General features: G+C 46.6%; 1 protein-coding gene across 3 annotated transcripts in view; it reads left to right on the forward strand.

The window, feature by feature from the left end:
- The window catches only part of GATB (glutamyl-tRNA amidotransferase subunit B), an 88468-nt gene that overhangs the window by 39424 nt on the left and 28989 nt on the right, over nt 1-20055 (forward strand). The window contains exons 3-9 of one of the 3 annotated variants that reach the window (XM_007528372.3): nt 1351-1464; nt 4939-5137; nt 5754-5876; nt 14473-14586; nt 15294-15378; nt 16646-16690; nt 18059-18248. In XM_007528372.3, the coding sequence (XP_007528434.1) occupies nt 1351-1464; nt 4939-5137; nt 5754-5876; nt 14473-14586; nt 15294-15378; nt 16646-16690; nt 18059-18248 (870 nt within the window). The remainder of the gene's footprint in view (nt 1-1350; nt 1465-4938; nt 5138-5753; nt 5877-14472; nt 14587-15293; nt 15379-16645; nt 16691-18058; nt 18249-20055) is intronic. The other 2 variants (XM_060178972.1, XM_060178971.1) reach the window with 2 other exon arrangements.

Consider the following 20055-nt stretch of genomic DNA (forward strand, 5'->3'; position numbering starts at 1 on the left):
ACCACATGTGAACTTTGGAGCCAGTCTGACAGGCAGCTCTTATTTGGACAAGTCTGGGGCAGGGGTGGGGATGTTCTTTTCTTTTCATTTTCTGAAGTAATACAAATTCCTTATAGACAGAGTTGCAAGACTGAAATTAAATGGTGGATTGAAAGTGTTTTAAAAATAGACCCATGTGAATAAAAGTATGCTAAATACAACAAGGAATATCACAAATACTCCAAGATAGACTTAAGTCTCACCAGCAGGTATCTCATCTTCAAACATTTCCCCCAGAGTGGGAGGGGAAAGGTGAACTATTGGATTTCTGCTATAGAGTGAGTGTGCTTGCTGTTACTTAATTCCTTCTGCAAAGTTGATAAGAAATCCCCCTTTCAGAGGTGAGGAAGCCGAGGCCTCTAGCTGTGTATATAGACCAACCGCGGATGCCACATCTGGACCCAGCTGACTCTGTAGCTTTGTGTACTTTCTCCTTCTCTATAACTGATTAATTCATAAATCCTCAAATTTATTTGTTTGTTTGGACACAGAGAAAAAGAAAGACACCACAACACCTTTGTCCAGTGCAGTGGGAACCAGGCTTGAACCTGGGTCATGTACATAGCAAAACAGCACACTGTTCCCCTCTTGAAAGTTCATGAGAGTTTATCATGCCCTGTTGGTTGGGGGAGTTTGCTAGGCATCACTCATCATTCCCTCTGAGAATGGGGCAGTGGGCAGTTGAGTCCAGTAGGGCCTCCCATGTCCCGTGAGCCTCTGGGAAGACCAGTAGCTGAGGGAGCCAGAGGTCAGGTAGTTTCACATTCTGCCTGAGCGTGTTGGTGGGCCTCAAACTGATGGCTTAGAGGTAGGTGTGTGCCCCATTTCCAAGCCCCATGGATTCCAGAAATTTGTTGTTTCTCCATCAAAGTGAAGCAGTCCCTGATAACCCCATTCCCTGCCTCCTTGAGGTATTTGGTGAGACCTTCTCTCAGGAACCAGCTCTCTCCTGTGTTCTGACTCATCTTGTTTTACCTGCAGAGACAACGAAATGAAGTTTGTTAATTCCATGTAGATACCATGCTCCTAAGCTTCCCCCCACCCCGGTTTGCTGTGATGGGGAAAGGGTCCTGGATGTGGCCGCTCAGTGAGGGTTTGGGGCACCCACCACCACATGCACTTGCTTCGTAATAGAAATCTCTCCAGATTCCAGCCTGACAGCCAGCTTGTGAACTGGAGCTGCCCACCCGGAGAACCCGAGATAATGCCCACCAAAGTGCCACACTGAATATTCAGGGCGGATGTCAGTGTGTGGGAGCGCATTTGTCCCCACGGTGGCTCTGAGAGGAGCTGTGTGTGGTGTTTCCATAGGTTCTCAACAGGAGGTGCGTGGAAGCAGCAGTGATGACAGGCCTGGCACTGAACTGCCACATAAACAAGAAGTCCTTGTTTGACAGGAAGCACTACTTCTATGCAGACCTCCCTGTAAGTATGCTTTGTGATCCTCCCTCGTAAGTTCTCAGAGCTGGGGGGTGGCAGCCAGAGGGGGTCTGTGCCTCTCATGTTTGCAGTCAGAGCTCGGTCCAGCTCAGCGGGGCATTCTGCCCGGTGCTGATGAAGGCAGGAGCCCCCCCGATGTTTACTATATTGGATGCAATTGCCCTGATTGCTGACTCCTTGCTTAGCCTCATGCTCCTGGCGACTGTCTCATAATTGAATGGGGAATAGAAGCCAGTGTGCTCGGGCTCAGTCCAGCCACGACGCTTGGTGCTAATTGCCTGTTAGGACAAAAGCAAAGTCTGCTGCTGTTGCTGGGATAGGAAATGCAGACTGGAGCTCTGTAGACATGGTGAGAGCTTCCCTCTTTCAAGTTGAAGTTCCCAGTAATGGGGCAGTCTCCTTTGGAGACATTTCTGTCATCTCCCAAGGAGCAAGTCTATGGGCAACAGTTGTCAACAGAAACGAGGCCTCAGAGCCTAGACTAACAGTGACAATTACCTAAGCTGTTAACTTGCTTTTTCCTTGAAATTAGAAAGCATTTTTTGTTGGTGGTGGTAGTAGTGTTTGTTTTATTGTGTTTTTTTTTCTTTAAGATAAGCCAATGTGAATGAGAACCAGTTTTTTGTTTTTTTTTTTATAATAGCGAAGTGAACCAACACTGAAATGCCAAGTGGATCTCACAAAGTTTAGCTAGTCAATACATTAGCTGTCACTAATAAATACCATCAACAGGGTTTTGGGAATAGACACTTTAAGCTAAGCGTCATACAAGAAAGTCAGGCCCTCAAATAATGTCATTTTGCTCAACATCAGCTGGGAAATCTTCATTTTCAGTGACAATGACATTGACTGAAACATTACAAAAAGACCTACTGTGCAGACTGCCTTCTGATACAGAGAGAACAGCAGTGCTGGTCTGCCTCATGCTGTTCTCCTTAAAATGAACATGGGGGTAAACTGGTTTTGAGTAGGTGAGGAAGGAGTAGAATCATTATAAAACAGCAACAAACCAATGAGAACCTGAGTCTCTAGCTGCTGCTGCTTTCCCCTTCTGGCTGCCAGCCTTTTTGAAAATTCTGCTTGATAAGGGGGAGAGAATTAAACTACATTTGTGTGTGTGTGTGTGTGTGTGTGTGTGTGTGTGTGTGTGTGTGTCTGTCTTAAGAGTAACGACTAGTTTAGTTAAAGTGGGAGACTTGGCAGTATGTAACTAAATGAGATATTTTGGTTAACTCTGGCTAACTACTCCATCTTGCCCAGGTAGCTCAGATAACCCAGTTAGTGCCGCCAACTATTACACAGAATATACTAATACTAAAGAGTGTTGCTAACCTGAATAACCCACTTGTTCAAATCAGTTAAATGTAACTAAGCATCCAGTGTTTTACTTGGCAGTCCTGTTCAGTGCTTAATTTTTATGAGACTTCCTGTGTGAGCACACAGAATGAATTGGCCTGATGCGGTGGTTCTCAAGGTGGGGTGTTAGGTCGGGGAGACAGCACAATGATAGCATAGTACTTGCCTGAAGAAGTCCCGGGTTCAGTCCCGAGACCTCCAGTAGCCAGAGTGGGGAAGCACTCTGCTCTAAGAAAGCATGGCCGGTCCCAGGCAAACCAGTAACATCAGCATCTCCCAGGAATTCATTAGAAACAAATTTCAGTTACCTAGAAAATCAAGAACTCTTCAGAGGACGGGGAGGGAAACATGGGGGGGGGGGAATGGGGTGCAGTCTGTGTTTCCATAGCACCCTGGGGTGGTTCTGATACAGCTACACTTGGAGAAAACCTGACCTGGTGGTTAGGAGCACAGACTTGGGAACCAGAGCATCTGAGTTCAAGTCCTGATAGTAATGCTTCTGTGCTCTATGGTGATGCCCTTGATTCTTTTGGGCCAGGCTCCTCCCCGAAGGAGCTGTCACAAGGGTGGAATGGTCTCACGTACTGAGAACAGTGTCTGGGACCCCCACGAGCATTACAGACATTTGAGCTGCCATTCATTCTCTGCTCTCGTATTGACCTGCTGTCTCTTTAGTGTCTGCTGATGCTTGTGGGCATTTGAAAGCAATTCTTTGCTTCCACTTGGAAGGAGGTGAGGAGAGCCCCTGCATTATCTATCCATCAGTCTGCCCATCCTCGCTGTGTCCCATTAGCTAACTGTGAGTGTCAGGGCATTTTCTAGCCAAAGGAGCAAGAGAAGTCGGGTCAAGGAAGACAGCTGGCATGATGGCTGGCCTATAGAGTGGGAACAAAACTAGCTGAAACACACCAGCAACTGCTGTCTGCCAGGCTGAGCTAACTCAGCCAAGTGCTTAGCCAGCACTTCCCCTTGGGGGGTGGGGGTCTGCCAGGCACCCAGTAATCAGATGCAGGGCTTAGGCTAATGAGCTAAGAAGAACAATAAATTCTTTTCTTAGGGGCCTCTGACAACAAGATCATTGTTATTCTCCACACATGGCACTTTGATGGGCAAGATGGGTTGTTTATTGCATCCTTATTGAGGTGGGTGGTAGGCAGGGGGGGGTTGGCGGGGACGGGGGTGAGAAAAGCCAGAATGATTTCGACTGAATTATGACATATGAAATATATACACTGATTTGTCTCTTTGTCCTTCTACTTGTTTTCCTGGTTGTGTTTTTAAGTAAGCATATAAAGAGCTAGGGATATAATATAGTGGTTCTGCAAAAAGACTTTCATGCCTTAGGCTCCAAGGGCCTCAAATTCAGTCCCCATCACCACCATAAGCCAGAGCTGAGCAGTGCTATAGTAAAAAGAAAAAAAGGGTGCACACCCAGGTTTGGGCTTCTGCACCCCACCTGCAGGGGGACACTTCATGAGTGGTTAAGCAAGTCTATAGGTGTCTCCATGGTGCGGCAGATTGAACCTGGGACTTTGAACTTCAGGCATGAGAGTCTCTTTGCATAACCATTATGCTATCTCCCCTACCCAAATGGAAGGTTTCTTTTTTATTTTACTTTATTTACTTAATATTGGATGGAGACAGAGAGAAGTTGAGAGGAGAGGGAACAATAGGAAGGGGGAGAGACAGAGATACCTACAGCTCTGCTTCACCTCTCATGAAGCTTTCCCTCTGCAGGTGGGGCCAGAGGGTTGAACTCAGATCCTTGCGCACTGTAGTGTACGCACTTAACTTGTTGGTACACCTGGCTCCAGTCTCTCTCCATCTCTATTGCCCCCTCTCCTCTCAGTTTCTCTCTTTCCTATCAAATAAAATAGAAAAAGAAGAAGAAAAGGAAAAAAAAAAAAGGAAAAAGTGATGGTTTTATAGTGCTGACAGTAAGCTCCAGCAATACCTTGGTGGCAAATAAATAAATGAATTAAAGAATTAAGTAAGGCTATAGTGTGTTATATTGCAGGGTCACTTCACACTGTATGCAGGCATTTGGATGTGGACTAGTGACTATTTAACCGTGTGTGTTCGTGTGCATGTGTGGGTTTGCAGGCGGGCTACCAGATAACCCAGCAGAGGCTCCCAATTGCCGTCAACGGCAGCCTGGCGTACGGTGTCTGCATTCGGTCCCAGCATAGCCAGGTGGCCAACAAGACGGTGAGGATCAAGCAGATCCAGCTGGAGCAGGACAGTGGCAAGAGCCTCCATGATGACCTTCGGGCACAGACACTCATCGATTTGAACAGGGCAGGTAAGCCTGGGAGCTTTGCATTATTGTCCCTTCCAGCCCAGCCACCTGTCTTCCCTGTGGGAGTTTTCCCAAACCAGCAGAAGAGATGGGCCTAGGACATGGAGGTCAAAAAGTCAGCACTGGTATTGGCATAGCTGATTAGAGAGCCTGGCTTAATCTGTGATTACTATTGGGCTTGTTAAGAATAACACACCCTCAAAGGAGACAGACACCTAATCATCAGCCTGACGGGAGAAACCACTAGGGTAGACAGACATTCAAAGAGAGGCACCAAAGTTTAAAAAAAAAAAAAAGTCAAAATATGGGCAGAATGAGGGCAGCAAGATAACTCACCTAGAAAAGGCCCTGCTTTGTCATGTGCACGACCCAGGTTCGAGCTCGGTCCCACTCATATGTGGTATCTCTCCCTCTCTCCACCTGTCTCTGGCTCTGTCTTTTCATCTAAAAAACGTCACCCAAAGTGGTAAAGCCCTAGCAGTGTGGAGAGAGAGACCACTCAGAGGCCAGAACCAGTCTGAGAGGCCTGTGGTACTGTCAGGCTTCCCTCAGAGCAGCCTGGCTCACCTGCTGCTGAGAGGGGAATGCGGTGGTAAGACTGAGCCTGCCTCTTTGCCAGGAGTTGGCCTTTTGGAGGTGGTGCTGGAACCTGACATGTCGTGTGGAGAGGAGGCAGCCATGGCCGTCAGGGAGCTCCAGCTGATTCTGCAAGCCCTGGGGACCAGCCAGGCCAACATGGCAGGTAGGAGTCACAGGAACCGCGTCCTTCCTTCATTCCCCTTCTCCCTTCCTTCTTCTGCCATCTCTTCTCACTTGAGTTTTGCATTGGCCACATAAGGGTTCTTGACATCCTTTTTTTCCCAGCCTTTTGCAACTCTGGGGTGTTTGCGCCTTGGAATTTTCCTTGGTGTGTTTTCTGAAAAATCAGTATTGTGACCACACTGGTACAGAGACACCAAATGTGTGGGATGAAAAGTCAGGACTAGAGGCTTCCTCCTGGCTGCCTGCAGCAGAATGTGGTATGGGTCCATAAAGTAACAGCACTGCAGAATCTCACCTTTCTTAGCAAGAAGGCTCTGTGCTCAGCCAGAATAGCTCTCAGTTTGTGAGTTCTATGCAGGGAGCACTTTGCTGTTCTTCCTTTGAGAATTCCTTCTTTTGTAGCATTTCCATCGTGTACAACTTACAGCTGATTGTCCCACCTATACATGGAAGTTGTGATTTTGTGAAGTTTTGACTTTGAGATCAGGTCTTAAGCCTAATAAAGGGCTAGGGAGACAGCATAGTGGTTATGCAAATAGACTTTCATGCCTGAGGCTCTGAGTTTCTAGGTTCAATCCCCAGCATCACCATAACCCAGAGCTAAGAAGTCCTCTAGTTTCTCTCTCTCTCTCCATATATATATGTGTGTGTGTGTGTGTTGTGTATATCATTACAATAAAATAAATAAAATACTTTTTAAAACAAGCAATAGAGAAGGAGATTGAAACAAATGGAGCCAGTATCTGCCAGAACCAGAGAACTGTACATTCTAAGTATTGGTGGTTGGATATGAAGGTTATGAGTTGTAGTTAAACTCAGTTTCTGTACAGCTTCTTTGGTCCCTTCTTCTTGCTACTTTGCTGGCCCTCAAGTCTCTGAAAACTAATCTGATTCCATGGTTTCTTCCTCTGTTTTCTGTCCCCCCCTCCCCCGGGCTTTTTTTTTTTTTTTTTTTAATAAGTTTTGCCACCCACAGAGCACTCCCTGACAGTACAGAAAGGACATAGACACTGCATTACAGTGGCCTCCTTTCAGAGCTCAACATGAGGTGTTTTACTCAAGGTTCTCTGGAGAAACATGGCCAATGGAACCCGTGTGTGTGTGTGTGTGTGTGTGTGTGTGTGTAAGAGAGAGAGGGAGAGGGAGAGGTGTGGAGGGATTGACTTGTGTGTGTAGAGACTGGGAAGTTCCTGCAGTCAGCTAGGTATAGGAGAGCTAATAGTCTGACCCAAAAACCAGGAGCACCCACACTTTAACTCCTGTTCAAGTTCAAAGGCCTGAGAACTCAGAAAGCCCACAGTATCAGTCCAGTCAGAGCCCAACTCCACAAGGCAGGAGAAGACTAATTGTCTCAGCTGAAGACATTCAGGCCAGAGAGCAATTTCAGGTCTTCAGCTGATTGAAGGAGGCCCACCCACAATGGGAGGGACAGTCTGCTTTATTTAATTCTTGTTGATTTAAATCCACCTCAGTTAGAAGCACCCTAGGACAAACCCAGAACCGTGTTTGGCCAAATATCTGGGTGCCTGGTGACCCTGCAAGTTGACACATGAAACTGACTATCACAGACGGTGTTAGTGGGTGGCAGTAAGTACCACTGATGTGACAACTCATCTCCCTCTGCAGCTGAGAATATAGTCCACCAGGCCTTTGATGTCACATCACAGATTTGCATGTCACAAGGAACTGCTGGATTTGTAATGCCAGGTTTGTCAAATAGGACATCTTACAAGCAACAAACCGCAACATCAAAGGCCTGATATAAGTTGAATCTGAGGATAAAACCTACCAATATGCTCTCTTATTTAAGGTGCTGACTGAAAACATGCAGCCACAAGAGCTTGAGTGACAGGAAGGTTTGCTGCCTACAAGCTTGTTTAAAAGAAAGGCAGCTTTATTTTTAAAAAAATTCATCATTCTAAATTTGCTGCTCATGCTGCTTTTTTTCACCCACAGAACAGAAATGAAATACGAGCAGGTTGGATAGTTACAACATTTATGTACTAAGTGTTGATTCTTTATTGCTTTTTTTTTTAAGTTATTATTGCATTCTACCTCAAAAATAGCTGTGATTCCTACTGAACCTGCGGAATAGTAAACAGGCCACCTGTTAGCTGAGAAACCATCCCCTATGGTCCCTTGCCAAGAGATAAACCACAACAGCAAGAACTCGTCCGTCAGTGACAGCCAAGAGTGTTCATTAAATCTCATTCGTTGTGACACTTTTTATTGCTTTTAAATACAAATCCAGCAGCTTAGCCCTCACACAGCAGCACTGGCTGGAGTTTGTTCTCAGTGCTGTGGGAAGCCACAGGCTGCCTGGAGTCTGCAGGGTCTAGTCGTCTGTACACTGGGCGTTCTCACCTCCAGAGACCCACGGTAGCTACGCTGAGACTGTGACATAGAGGGCAGTAGACTCCTAGTGGGCTTATGGCTAGGACCATGATTGCTCCAGACTGACATTCAGTCAGTTCCTGATCAGTTTGCTCAGTCTGGCTTCCATAAATCATTTCCTTCACCACTTTTGAGATCTTCAGTTGTCTGTTGAGTAGTGTATGTGCTGAAGTAGGTGTGTGAATGGTTCCTGTGAGACCGACTACCAGTTTGAGCATGAAACATGCATTCACCAGTCCACTAAGTATTTTCAAAATTAACTTCGCAGGGGGTTCGGTGGTACCACACTTGATTAAATGCACTAGGACCTATGTTTGAGCCCCTGCTCCCCACCTTTAGGGCGGATGGTTCACAAATGGTGAAGCAAATACTGCAGTTGTCTCTCTGTCTCTCTTCCTCTGAATCCACCCCCCCACCCCTCTTAACTTCTCTCTGTCTTATCAAATAAATAAAACAGGATAACTGGCCACCAGGAGAGGTGGATTTATTATGCTGGCACTGAGCCCTGGTGATCCTGGTGGTGGTGATAAAATAAATAAATAATAAAATTAAAAATTAACTTAGTGTCTTCCTTAAATTTCATGACACTCCTGAGAGATGTGTATTATGCTGCCTTGGTGGAGGTGAGTAGACTTAGAGAAGCTGGGCTATCCGCCCAAGACTTACAAGAAGTGACTGGGCTGGGATTTGAGTCCAAGTGTGTTTGACCACCAGGTAGACTTAATTGAAGCTTCCTAGTGGCAACTGTGATAGTGTCCTAACTGCCCTGGAAAACAACTTAGAGGGTACAGTAAGGCCTCCTGATCCAGACTTCACAGACTTGGATTCAGCAAACTGGATTAAAAGTCCACACTATAACCCACCAGGGAGGAGGCTTGGTGGGAGAGCATAGGACTTGAACAGGCAAGGTCCTGAGTTCAGTCCCAGGCAGCACATATGCTGGAGTGCTGCTGCTGCTCTCACTAGTTAACCTGTATTTAAAAAGGAAGTACAGGGGCCTGGCTGTGGTGCACCTGGTTAAGCATACATAGGACCATGTACATGGATCCAGGTTCAAGCAGGGATGCTTTGTGGGTAGTGAAGCAGGTCTGCAGTTGTCTTATGTTTTTCTCTTCCTTTCTATATTTCTCCCTCTCCTTTCAATTTTTTTCTGTCCTGTAGAATAAAATAGAAGAAAAGGAAAAAAAAAAAAAGCAAAAAGTGGCTGCCAGGAGCAGTGGACTCTGTGCTGACACAGAGCCACAGTGATAACCCTGGAGGCAAAAAAAAAAAAAAAAAGGAAATATGGGCATTAAGTGCACATGTTACCATGCACAAGCACCCAGGATCAAGCCCCCAGCTCCCTCCTGCAGGGAGAAAGCTTCACATGTAGTGAAGCAGTGCTGCAGGTATCTCTTTGTCTCTCTCTCTCCTTCTTTGTCCCTTTCCTTCTTAATTTCTCTCTGTCCTATCAAAAATAAAAAATGTAACTTTTTAAAAAATAAAATGACTTCATCATTAAAAATGATTTAAAGAAGGAAATATATGCTATGCATTTAGGCTTCTGGTGGTTGTGTCTGTAGTGTGTAGACTTTTTCTCTTGTCATTATTCCCTAAATAATATAATACCTACTAGCATAACATTTATATTCTGTGAGGTATTATAACTTGCCTGTGGGTGATTAAAAGTATCTGAGAGGATATACAGTAGATTACTTGGAATACTCTGCCTTTATTTACTTACTCATCTTTTGTTTTCTTCTTAGCAGGTGTGGGGAATTTCCAAAGCCCATGAAATCAATGGGTCTGGCCCTGCCAAGTCACCCGCAGACAGGATTCTATATTCAATACATCTAGGAGCTTTTTATTCATGGCAAAATTAAGTGCTAATTTTTAAGTTGATAATTTTATATAACCTGCAAATGATGTTATAAATATCTAAATGAGGAGGCTGGGTGGTGGCGCAGTGGGTTAAGCTCACATGGTGCAAAGCATACAGACTGGCATAAGGATCCAGGTTCAAGCCCCCAGCTCCCCACCAGCAGGGGGGTTGCTTCACAAGCAATGTAGCAAGTCTCTCTCCCTCTCTGTCTTCCTCCTCTCTTGATATCTCTCTGTCCTATCCAACAACAACAGCAGTAACAACAATAATAATAAAAGGGCCAACATAATGGAAAAATAGCCTCCAGTAGCAGTGGATTCGTAGTGCAGGCACCAAGTCCCAGCAATAACCCCTTGGAGGCAAAATAAATAAATATCCAAACAGACCTTGGAAGAAAAAAAGGTTCCCCATTCCTGCAAGGGTGAGAGACAGAGAGGGAGAAAGAAAGAGGGGTGGGGTGGGGAGGCAGTGCAGGTGGTGGCACAGATGGTTGAGCACACATGCTACAATGAACAAGGACCTGGGTTTGAGCCCCTGGGCCCCCCTGTAGGGGGATAGTTTTGCAAGTGGTGAAGCAGTGTTGCAGATGTCTCTGTCTTTCTCTATCATTCCCTTCCTCTTGATTTCTGGCTGTCTCTATCCAATAAATAAAGATAATACAAAAAAATGTAAAAAGAAAGAAACAGAAACAGGTAGAAACTATAGCACTAGAGGGGGCCAGGTGGGGCTGCACCTGGTTAAGTGCACACTGCTGGAGAAAGGTGCAAGCCCCTGGTCTCCACTGCCAGAGGAAAGCTTTGAAAGTGGTGAAGCAGTGCTGCAGTTGTCTCTCTTATCTCTCCCTCTCTTTCTTCCCATGCCCTCTCCATTTCCCTCTGTCTCTCTCCAATAATAAATAAATAAAAATATTTTAAAAAAATTTTTTTAAAGCTATAGCTTGTGCAGTTTTTCATTTTCTTGGCACTTTCGCATAGTAGCTGGGGCTCAAACTCGGGTCCTCCCTGGTAAAGTATGTGCTCTACCACCTAGTTATCTCCCAAACCTACTCTGCATTTATAGTCTTGAAATCTACTGATTTCAGCATCCAAGGGGGCCTGGAGCCAGTGGCCCCACAGATATCCCAAGGCTGTGGTGGTAATCCTGTCTGGCCGTCTCTAGTGGGAGACCCTGGGCTTGTGTTTGAGTTCTCACTTCTACACTTCCCATTTTATATGGAAGAATCCAAGAAGAATCCAAGGAGCAAAAGAAGTCTTTCAAATTGGGTTGGCCACCGGGTGAAGTGACTGTGTGCCGAGACCACTGAATGGGAGCAGAAGGGCTTTCGGAGAGAATCTGGATTCCTGCTTAGGGTATGTTAGGTTTGAAATGCCTAAAGGAAGCTGTACATGGATGGCTCTGTGGTTAAAGTGATGTAGGGAATTAAGGTGAGGAAGTCTATGAAAATCCCCACAGGGCCTGACCTCCAGCCCCAGCTCAGGAAACAGTAGGTGAATATGAAGAATAAACCGCGTTTAAGTTCTGGAAAGCATCCAGTGCTCGGGATGAGATAGCTTAACAGACCTTCTCACTAAATCCTCAGGCCCCTGCTGTGCACAGAAACAGCTTTCTGTCCTGATGTTAGATTTCTCACATCTGATTTCTTATATCTGAGTTTTAGGAGGGGCACAACAGGAACTGCACTGTATCACTGTGTTGAGTGGTATCCTTTTTTTATTTGTTTGTTTTTTTAACCCTCCCTTTCCCTTGGCTTCTATAAATCTCCACATCTAGAGGTAGAAATGGAGCCCGATAGTTCTCATAGTGTGGGATGAAGGCCCTCCCTTTGCCTGCAAAATGTACCAAACTAAGCCTGTCTGGAAAGGCTTTTGTACGCTGGAGGAAATTTAACTTCATTTGTTTAAAAGGTGTTTTGACTATGCTGGAGAGAATGTCTTTTGTTAATGTTTGGCTCTTTATGTGCATCTGGCCTAGTAAACCTAGCCTCAGCACTGCAGGATCCAAGATGGTTCCTCTCCAGCCTTTGTGTTACATCTTCTTAGGGGGAGGTGAACCAGCTTGCTTTCTTTCCTTTCCCAAACTGGGATTCTCGTTTATGAAAGGAGGTCTTTGCAAAAGCGGACAGGGTCCAATTCTGAGTTCCCTGAGTTCACATAAAAGTTGTCTTCTGGGTACTAGGGTTGGGCTGAGCAGAACTCACTCTGCTTTGACCTTTGACCTGTGTGTACCCTTCAGCTGATTCCTGGAGGAGAGTTCTGTTCAGATGGAACATTAGAGTTTGTCAGGAACCTACCATGAGTTAGTAACCAACCTACTTACTCAGTGCTTGAGAAAAAAAAAAACAGTTTGGGCTCACGAAGAAAGTGCTGATTTATTGAGCAATTATCATGTGCCAGAGCTAGCCCCAGGTTCTGAATATAGCAGTGAAGACAACATTATTCCTGCTACACAGAGCTTATATTCATGAAGGGGACAAAGAACAAATAAAACACTCACAGTGATACATGCACCAGAGAAGTAACAAGAATGACACTAAAATGTGGCCACAGACCCAGCCAGCATAGAGCAGGGGGTGGTGAGCCTTCTAGGAAAAACTGAGGCAAAGTCCCTAAGCTGAGAACAGGTTGAGACTGTGCTCTGAGGTCACATGGGTGACAGAAGATTACTTGGGGAAAGCAGACCATTAAGGGGTTCCTGGTGTCAGGAATAGTTGGGACTCATCAAGATTCAGGCATACCCCCACCTTCCAGATTTTGTAAAGGTGTCAAGAAGTCCAGGCTGGAGACTCAGAGAGATTGCTCACAGGCACCTTCTATTCCCTGACTATCAGCGTGGGTGGACACTGGGAATACCTGCTTGGGGTGGGCTGGCCTCCCCGCTTTGTCTAAGGGAAGGAATGGATCTCGGAGCAAGCAGAATTCTGAACTTGGTGGAGATGCAGCCCCACAGCTTAGCACTGAAGGCAGTCTAGTAACCAGCTATCCAAGTCTCCTTTTCCAAGCACTGTATGTGTTCACACAGCTTAGTGGCTCAGTACCTGCCTTAACCATGGAGCCTTGAGAAATGGGTTTCTGTAGTCAGTCCTCTGGAACTCTCAGATTTGGCAAATAAGCATCCAGTGTTTGGTCTCTCTTTCTCTCCCTTAAAAGATCAAATCATTTATTTATTTACTTATTTATTTATTTATTTATTATGAAAGAGAAATGAGAGGAGAGAGAGAGAGAGACCAGAACTCTTCTCAGTTTTGGCATAAGGTAGTGCTGGGTGAACCAAAGACCTCCAGGCAGGGCTTGACGTATATAGGCTGGTGCTCTGACTGGTGGGCTGAGCTCCCTCTCTGTCATTTCATTCTTATTCTGGTTGAAATATTGTGAGATTGGAGAGCAGAGGGTTTTAGCTTTACCTGTAGGCAGCCAGAGCTCTCCTCCCTATTTGTCTTGGGATTTTTGCCTCCTTGTTCTCAGGAGCCTCTTAGTCCTCTGCAGAGACCACCTGCTTCTCCCAGGTGATTGTCCCCACCACCACACACACACTCTACATGGCCTTTCAAGCTCTGAGAAGGTCCTGCCAGGCTTGAGACACCCTCTGTCAGCCACTGCACATCCTCCCCACCCCCCACTACTGCCCCCCCCCCTTTCGTGGCACTGCCTATGGACAGCAAAACCTTCTAGCACGCACAGGTCTATGGCCATACCACCCTGAACACGCCCGATCTCGTCTAGCACGCATGGAGAATTCTCAGTCATGTTTGTGGAAGGAGGAGGTTATACCAGTACTGGGAGGAGAGGGAGGCAGGGATGGAGGAGAGATGCCTAGGTTTCTGGCTCTTACCCTTGAGCTCTAAATTCTCAAGGACTTTCTTATAAATCTGCTAGAATCACTGTGGAAATCCACCTTCCATGGGCGAGCAGTTTGGAGCTATCAGATAATCACTTCTGAGACCATCCCCCAGCTCAGCTCTGACTTTCTGTGGGTGGGGAGAGAACTATAGCATAAATCTTCATTTTTTAGCAATGAAGTTGTTCTAATGTGGTACAAGAAATTAACATTTCCCAAGTTGGTGTATTCAGAAGTTCACCTCAGTTCTACATGTGCTCAGGTGTGTGTGTGTGTGTGTGTGTGTGTACACTCATACTCAGGCGCCTTAGGATGTAATTCTCTTACGTTGACAGAAACACCAGCACGTGCTTGAGAACCAGCCATTCCTTCCCTAACGTTCATTCCCTCAAACAGCAAGTAGAGTTAGCTGGCCTGGACACTCTGTCATCTTCAAAGGCCACATCGCCAGAGTTTCTAAAGTGCTGTCTCTTATCTGTCCGTCCAGAGGGGCAGCTGAGGGTGGATGCCAACATATCTGTGCATCACCCTGGAGAGCCGTGGGGCATTCGAACCGAAGTAAAGAATCTCAACAGCGCCAAGTTCCTGGCTAAAGCCATAGGTGGGTGTCCATTGCTGGTCCAAGCTGATGTCTTTTGTGTGGCTTGTCTGGTGCTATGAAACAGGCCACTCTAAGCCTAAGAGGTCACACAGCAGTCTTCTGTCTTCAGCCCAGTTCTGAGGGCTGGATGGGATCCTTTTTCAGCTCTGACCTGAGGCTAAAGAAACATAGCTCTGTTGGGGTGGTCACAGCTGGCCTGGTGTGACAGCGAGGGAGCTGGGCAGAGATTGGTTCTTAGTGGTTGTAATCTTTTTGAAAATATAATGAAGATTCTGGATCCTCTCTCCAAAAATATGTGTATGCCCACACCCACGTGTTTATGATTTCAGGATTTACCAGAATACCCCATAGCCAATGGATCTCAGGGTAAGAATTTTTGGGAGGCAGTAATCCTTGCATCACAGCCACATGACAGATAATTTGCTCTCTCAGCCCTTCTCTGCCAAGCTGTATTGCTTCTCTGTGTTGCTTAGTCCTGCTGAACCTGGGTATTCTCCCAACATGAGGCAACAGCTTCCTAAAGCCCTTTGCAACACCATTATTCTGTGGCAGCCATGAGAAGAAACTACAGGATATGAAGGAAGAGTTATAACAACAGCTTCCTTGTTGACTGTTTTAGGACTTAAAGATGGAATAAGTTTTCAGATGTTTACTTGGCTGCTGAAAGGAATCAAAGCATGAGACAAGATTATTCTGTTTCTTTTCAGACTATGAAATTCAAAGGCAAATCAATGAACTTGAGAGCGGTGGTGAAATTCTGAATGAAACTCGCTCATTTGATTACAAGCTGGGGTGAGTTTGTAAACACCTTGAAGTCAAGCGGGATGGGGCTCCCCTCTGGGTTCAGCCACAGATCAGCCCTGTGACCGTGAAGAAGGTATTTCACATCTGTGCACCGAGGTCTCCTAACTGGGAAAATCCCTCCAAGAATGCAGTGTAACCTGCAAGAGGTTGAAAGTGACTCAGGCATGTGCTAAGAGTTCAGTCTGAGGGCCCAAACCTCTCCCTGCTTCCAGCTTGCCCACACTGCAGCTGGAACTTTTCCTTTCTCACAGTCCTTCAGACGAAAGCTCTACCAGCTTTGGGTCAAGATAGGAGAAAACTTAGGACTGGTCCTGTCAGTGTCTTATTTTGTTGTGTCAAGATGAGTCTGATGCTAACTTTCTGGATCTGCATTTTGAGGATCTTATGCTTTTCACAGGAAAGAGCTTGAAAGTTTAGAGTTTGAACTGATAAAACTGGAAATATTGTAGCATTTTCAGTTCTTTGTTTTCTTTTTCTTTTTTATTATTTCTTAAATCAAATCTTTTACTTTATTTTGTTTATCAGATAGAGATAGCCAGAAATTAAGATGGAAAAGGTGGTAGAGAGGGAAAGAGACAGAGACACCTGCAGCATTGTTTCACCACTAGCAAAGTTTTCCCCTGCAGGTGTGGACTGGGGGCTTGAACATATGCACTCAACCAGGTGCGCCACCACCCAGCCCTGAATTCTCAGCTCTTTGTTTTATTACTCCAAGCATTTTTCTATTTTATTTTATTATTTAATTTTTTAATTATCTTTTGCTTGTTTATTGGGTAGAGACAGAGAAAAATTGAGAGGGAAGGGGGAGATAGAGAGGACGAGAGATAGAGAGACACCTGCAGCCCTGCTTCAACTCGCAGAGCTTTCCCCCTGCAGGTGGGGAGCAGGGTGCTTGAACCTGGGTCCTTCTACACGGTAACGTGTGTTTAACCAGGTGCACCACAGCCAGCTCCTGCAAACATTTCTCTTTCTTTGATTTCTTTTTTTAGAGACAGGGCTTACAGTTTCACTGCTTCCAGCCCATTTTTTCACTCAGTTAGACAGAGACAGGGACAGAGAGAGACACTAAAGCACTGGAGCTTCCACAGTGCCAGCATGCAGCCGTGCAGTGTCAGGGCTCAAACCTGGGCAGCTGCCCTGACTGCTGTGCTTTCTGTCCAGCCTCTGATCATGCCAGTGTGTGTCCTGGGGAAAGCTGAGGGCTTGCCGGTGCTGCATGTGATGCTCGTCTAATGTTCTTTCATTAATGCCACAGGTGCACAGTGTCCATGCGAGACAAGGAAGGAAAGCAGGACTACAGGTGGTTACTCAGATTACCTTCACGTATGTGGGGTGGGGGGGTCCCCTTCAAATCTGCTTACAGATTAAAATGACAGGCCTGAGTCTTCTTCGTAAACCACTAGGTACATGACGGGGTAAGCCGGATTTCCTGTTTGGTGTCTACCCAGAGAAAAGCTATTTCACCACCTGCTTCTACAGGTGCCCTTTGCCAAGTATGGGCACAGGGGACATCAGTGGAGTGGGGCCGAGGGAAGGTCTTCTGAGTTGTAAGATAATATCATGCTGTAGCTTCCACATCTTAAATGATAAGTTGACAATTTGTTGGAGCTTGGGTAGGTTTGCAGCCCAAATGAGTGGAAAGAGTAGCGAGTTCCTCATAGTTCCCTCCCCTCTGCAGCCCCCACTGGCATCTCGCATTCATTCCTGTGGCATACTGGTTACCAGGGATGAGCCAGTGTCAATACTTGGTGACCAAGAAAAGTCCATAGTTTTTTATTGGTTTCTTGCCTGCTAGGTCTCCAGTCATGCACAATTCTATCATTCCCAGAGGACTTTATTTCCCCTTTTAATTTCAGATGGGGAGGCAAGAGATAGAGAAAGGGAAAGAGAGAGGGAGGGAGGGAGAAACCACAGCACTGCTGCCATGCACCGTGCTCCCATTCGGTGCTGATGGCTCAAACCCAGTCCTTGTGGTAAAGTATGAACTCTGCTGGTTGAGCTCTCTCCTGGCTCTAAAGTCCATAGTTTACATGAGGGTTCAGTCCACATGTTGGACATTCTGTGACTTTTGACAAAAGGTTAATGGCATGTGCCCACCATCACAGTGTCAGACAAAATGGGTTCACCTCCTCCAGGTCTCCTGGGCTCTGTCCATTCACCCCTTTCTCACCCCTCCCCCATACTTCTCATTCCCCTAGCGTCTACGATGTATTTAAGCAAAATTCCTTTTTTGCTGTTTTTCTTGTCCTTTGACTTTTCATTTCTTCCATGAAGACTGGTGAAAGTAGTAGAACTTTTGAAAGTTCAGGAAAACTGTGCTTCTCCCTACTAAGTTAGTCACTCCCATCTGGACCTATTTTTGCAGCCTCTGCCTTTACAGAGATCCACAGTCAGCAGCCACAGTGTGGCCTCAGGCCTGTGTCATGTCTTTGTCACTTGTCTCTCATCCATAAGCCTGGGAGTAGGTGGTAGGTCTGGTGGTTTTGACCTGTGGTTTATACTTCTGCCAAGACTAGTTCCTAAGGACCCCAGAGAGCTGATATTCTAGCACATTAGAGGTGTTTGAGGATAACATTTGTTAACATAAGCTTTCTTACTAACTTTGGGTTTCCCTTTGCAGTTAAACCAACACTCAAGATCCCGCCCCTCATTTCTCCTCTTTACCCAGGTTTATGCCAGAGCCCAACCTACCTCCCCTGCTGCTCTTCGACTCAGAGTCCCTGCCAGCAGGTGCAGACCCCCAGCAAGTGATCAACATCGACCAGCTTCGGGAGCACCTCCCTGAGCTCCCCAGCCAGACCCGGGAGAAGCTCATGCTGCAGTACGGGCTGCGGCCGGAGTATAGCTTCACCCTGCTGGTAGGCATCCTCCCAAGGCTGCGTCAACCCAGCAAGTGTGCTTTGAGCTATGGGGAGACAGGCAGGTCCCCTCAGCCACGCCACCCAGGCTTACCTCAAGAGCGAGGCGATCAATCACCTCTACTCAACGCCCTTCGTGGTGGGCCCTCCTCCTCCAACCAGAGTGTTTTATCTGCCCTTGCTTCTGGGTAGCAGCTGCTGCCCACAGCCACGGAGACTTCTGGAAAACAGTCCAGATGTTACGGGAGAGTGTGCCCCCCCCCCCGCCCCCCCCCCCCCCGTGTGTCTGCAGTGCCAGAGAAAATCAATGCGTAGGGCTTCCTGCTGCCTTGCAGTACTGAACCATGACCGGGTCTGCCAGAAAGTTAGGTTCCCCCAAGCCAGCAGGTGGTTTTCCCCATCACAGAAGAAATTCTGTATCTGTCCCAAGTGAAATGTTAGGAAACTCTGACTTAAAAAGTGTGGGTCTCTGGAGGCTGGGGATGCTTCCAAAGGGGCAGAGAGCAAATGTGACACCACTGAGGCCTGGTGAGGGGGCTGCCAGCCTTCCCAGAGCTGCGGCCACATGACAAAGTGTCAAAGCCACATGAGGTGCAGCAGTAAGTGGGGCGTTCAGTCACAGCGTCTCCTTGTCAGGGAGGAAGGGGGTTGGTCTACTGCTCTGTCCTTGGGGTACATGCCACACCCAGACTTTGAAGCAGCAGAACCTATAAAAACTCTGAAATTCTTAATCTTAACTGGCAAATAATACATAAGACTGTTAGAAATAGCAGCAAACCTAGCCATTTCTGGTGTGAGGCGGACGGCTGAGTATTTGGAGAAATGCATGCTTTTTTGCTTTATCATTCATCAGGCAGCTAATTTGAGAACTCTCCAGAGTCTTGTTATTTTTGTTTGTGTGTTTGTTTGTTTTTGCCTTCAGGGTTATTGCTGGGGCTCAGTGCCTGCATTACAAATCCACTGCTCCTGGAGGCTATTTTTCCCCTTTTATTGCCCATGTTATCATTGTTGTTGTTATTGTTATTACTATTGTTGTCATTATTCTTGGCTAGGACAGAGAGAAATCAAGAGAGGAGGGGGAGAGAAAGATAGACACCTGCAGACCTGTTTCACCGCTTGTGAAGTGACACCCCCCCCCCCCGCAGGTGGGGAGCCGGGGACTCGAACCAGGATCCTTACACCGGTCTGTGCACTTTGCACCATATGCACTTAACCCGCTGCACTACCACCGGGCCCCCCAGAGTCTCAGTTTGGGTTTTTTTTGCTGACTGGAGAGTCAGCATTATAGCATTATGTCTGTCCCAGGTGTGCCCCTGACTCAGCTCCCTGGCCTCCCTCCTTCCCTTCTCATAACCACTGATGGGTCTTACAATAATCCTGATGTGTACTGGTATTTCATTGAGTGTAGCACTTGTGGGTGAACTCACACAGGGAGAACGCCTCTTTCTCTCCCCGTGATGATCAGGAACCGCACTTCCTGTTTCACACCCTGGTAGAGTCTAGCTTGCTTCCTGCTGGCTGCCGATGCATCTGTGGTGACACTCTCTGTGCTTTAATTATTGATCAGTGTATCTTGTTCTGGGCCTCAGAGGCAAGGGCTGTTTCATCCTCTTGCTCTCTGTTCCCCAGTGCAGATGAACATGTCAGCAGTGCTTAGAGGCCCCGAGCCAGTTAGTCGGCACCTCACAAAACACCTTTCAGCTGAGACCTCTTACGGCTCAGGTGCTTTTGCTGGGCCGAGCTAACACAACTGTGTGTTAGATCAAACACTAGACGCCCTCTCACATATTGATGATTTGAATTTGTA

Source organism: Erinaceus europaeus, chromosome 19 (genome assembly GCF_950295315.1).
Source record: "Erinaceus europaeus chromosome 19, mEriEur2.1, whole genome shotgun sequence".
In the NCBI taxonomy this organism is placed as follows: Eukaryota; Metazoa; Chordata; class Mammalia; order Eulipotyphla; family Erinaceidae; genus Erinaceus; species Erinaceus europaeus.